Source organism: Echinops telfairi, unplaced genomic scaffold (genome assembly GCF_000313985.2).
Source record: "Echinops telfairi isolate 266 unplaced genomic scaffold, ASM31398v2 ScPeMD7_7457;HRSCAF=8495, whole genome shotgun sequence".
NCBI classification, from domain to species: Eukaryota; Metazoa; Chordata; class Mammalia; order Afrosoricida; family Tenrecidae; genus Echinops; species Echinops telfairi.
This window is the reverse complement of record NW_022111357.1, coordinates 8,114,744-8,117,185: the sequence shown is the minus strand read 5'-3', so window position 1 is coordinate 8,117,185 and position 2,442 is coordinate 8,114,744. Positions and strand designations below refer to the sequence as shown.

The following is a 2,442-nucleotide window of genomic DNA, read 5'->3' as shown; positions in this document are numbered from 1 at the left end:
TTCCTTACTCAGCGTTTAAAAGGAACGCAATCTGAGGAGGGGCCCAACTGCTGCTTCGATGTGGTGCGGCTCAGTGAGTGTAGATTCCTCTGGGGGAGGGTTAAAGAGGCAGCAACACCTCCTTCAGAAGTGTCGAGGTCTAGATGGAAGATCTGCCAAGAAACAAAAGCGTCATGTTTTGATATTTTGGTTTCTATGATTTTATAGCAATACTTTTTGACTCACCCTTGCACATCACAGGAACGTTACCCATTTAGCCAGTTTTAAGAGATTGCAGTGACATGCGGTGCATTCACACTGTTATACAACCACCATCACTGTCTGTCTGCAGCGTGTGTTCATCAATCTTTGTTCTATTTTCTGTTTCTTGAAATTTGCCTGTTCTAGATTCTTTTATAAATGGAATCATACAATATGTGGCCTTTGTGTCTGGCTTAATTCACTTAGCATAATGTTTTCAAGGTTCTTCCATGGTACAACATGTATCAGTAGTTAAATCCTTTCAAGGCTGAGTAATATTCCATTGTATGTATGTATCTCATTTTGCTCATCAACATTTGGATTGCTCCTATCTTTTGCCTATTATAATTAATATTATTTTTAAAATGAGTAAAGCAATATATGAAAATATATACATATAGACTTATCCAGATAATTTTAAAGATTTCCTGCCTTCCCCACCTGACTATACCCCACAATCCCATTTTCCTCTTCAGAAGAAACTACTAATAATTTGGTGTGTGTGTGTGTGTGTGTGTGTGTGTTGGCTATGCATATTCTCTCTCACTCTCGTTTTGGCTTATTTTTCTGTGATCATCTTTTCATTTCACAACACGTCTGGGAGATGTTTCCATTTCTGTACATTTCAAAGGCAAACCAAACTCATGCCATTGAGTTGATTCTTACTCCCAGGGACTCTAGAGGGCAGAATAGAGCTGCCTGCCCTGGTGAGCTTCAGAGATTGCAAACCTCTAGGAGAGGAGACAGCCTCATCTTTCTCCCCCAGAAGCACTGGTGGTTTTAAACTGCTGGCCTTGTGCTTAGCAGCCCACCATGTACACCCCAGTGCTCCTGTTCTGCCCATTTGGGTCTACCTTATTCTTTAGCAGTCGGGCAAGACTCCTAATGAAATTAATCCCCTATTCACGGATACTTTTGGGGGTTTCCAGTGTTATAAAATTGCAGAAAATGTTAAAATAAACACTTATGCCTATCCCATATTGAAAACTCCTCGAATGGCCCCCATAGCCTTTGTAAGTCATGTGTGTTTGTGCGTATTTTTTGCCTTAGGTTGATATGGAGGTGACCCTTCCAGGTGAAGGTAAAGATCAAACCTTTAAGGTGTCTGTTCAGTGGGTGTCAGTTGTGAGCCTTCAGTTGCTTTTAGAAGCTTTGGCCGGACACCTGAATGAAGTCCCAGATGACTCGGTACAAGCACTTGATGTTATCACGAGACACCTACCCTCCATGAGGTTAGTACCTTGATTTGAAGTCTTTCCCACCAATGCCAGGTGGTTTGGGAAGGTTGCACAAAGGCATTAAAAAAATTCTACACAAATCATATTTCAAGCTTGGTTTCAGTTCATGAAATTAAAGACCTTTCTAATGTTCATGGTGAAATATTTAAAATCTGATTTCTTCAGGTACACTCCCGTGGGCCGCTCCTTTTTCTCACCTCCTGAAGGTTATTACCACCCTCTGGGAGGGGGCCGAGAGGTTTGGTTTGGCTTTCACCAGTCCGTGAGACCTGCTATGTGGAATATGATGCTCAATATTGACGGTATGCTGGAGCGCTCTACGTCGTATTATTCCTTGGACTCCTGTTGTTCTTTGGGTCCTTTTCCTCTCTCCTGAGCTGAGCACCCTTCCTTTGTGTATTAGTGTCCGCGACGGCTTTCTACCGGGCTCAGCCTATCATCGAGTTCATGTGTGAGGTGTTAGACATTCAGAACATCAATGAACAGACCAAACCACTAACAGACTCCCAGCGTGTCAAGTTCACCAAAGAAATCAGAGGTAGGTGTTTGCATGGATGTGGTCTTGGAGAGGCAGCTCCCCGTTGTGTCTGGAGCATGGGCTTTGGATTTGGGCAGACCTGGGCTTCCAGAAAGCCCCACCAGTGGGACTTTGGGCAAGTTACTTAACACCCGTGAGCCTTAATTTATTCACCTATAAAAGAAGGATAAGAAGGTCTATCTTATAGGGTTGTTTGGAGAATTAGATATAATTAGGTTTGTAACACATTCAACGTTATACTTGGCTATATACACAGCATTCAATACATACTACTCTTACCCACTTAAACACGTCCATCTTAAGTAACGTATTTACCTAATTTTTTTTTAATTTCTTGTTTGCTTATTACCATTTTATCTCACTACAATGTAAATTTCATGAGGTCTGTCTCCAAACTGTATAAGGAGGGCCCTAACATACCAAATC

General features: G+C 41.9%; 1 protein-coding gene across 1 annotated transcript in view; it reads left to right on the top strand.

Annotated features, from left to right (window-relative positions):
* AGO4 (argonaute RISC component 4) overlaps positions 1–2,442 on the top strand; it is a 51,589-nt gene that overhangs the window by 24,921 nt on the left and 24,226 nt on the right. Inside the window, exons 4-6 of the mRNA XM_004704971.3 lie at positions 1,291–1,472; positions 1,644–1,780; positions 1,882–2,016. Of these exons, the coding sequence (XP_004705028.2) occupies positions 1,291–1,472; positions 1,644–1,780; positions 1,882–2,016 (454 nt within the window). The remainder of the gene's footprint in view (positions 1–1,290; positions 1,473–1,643; positions 1,781–1,881; positions 2,017–2,442) is intronic.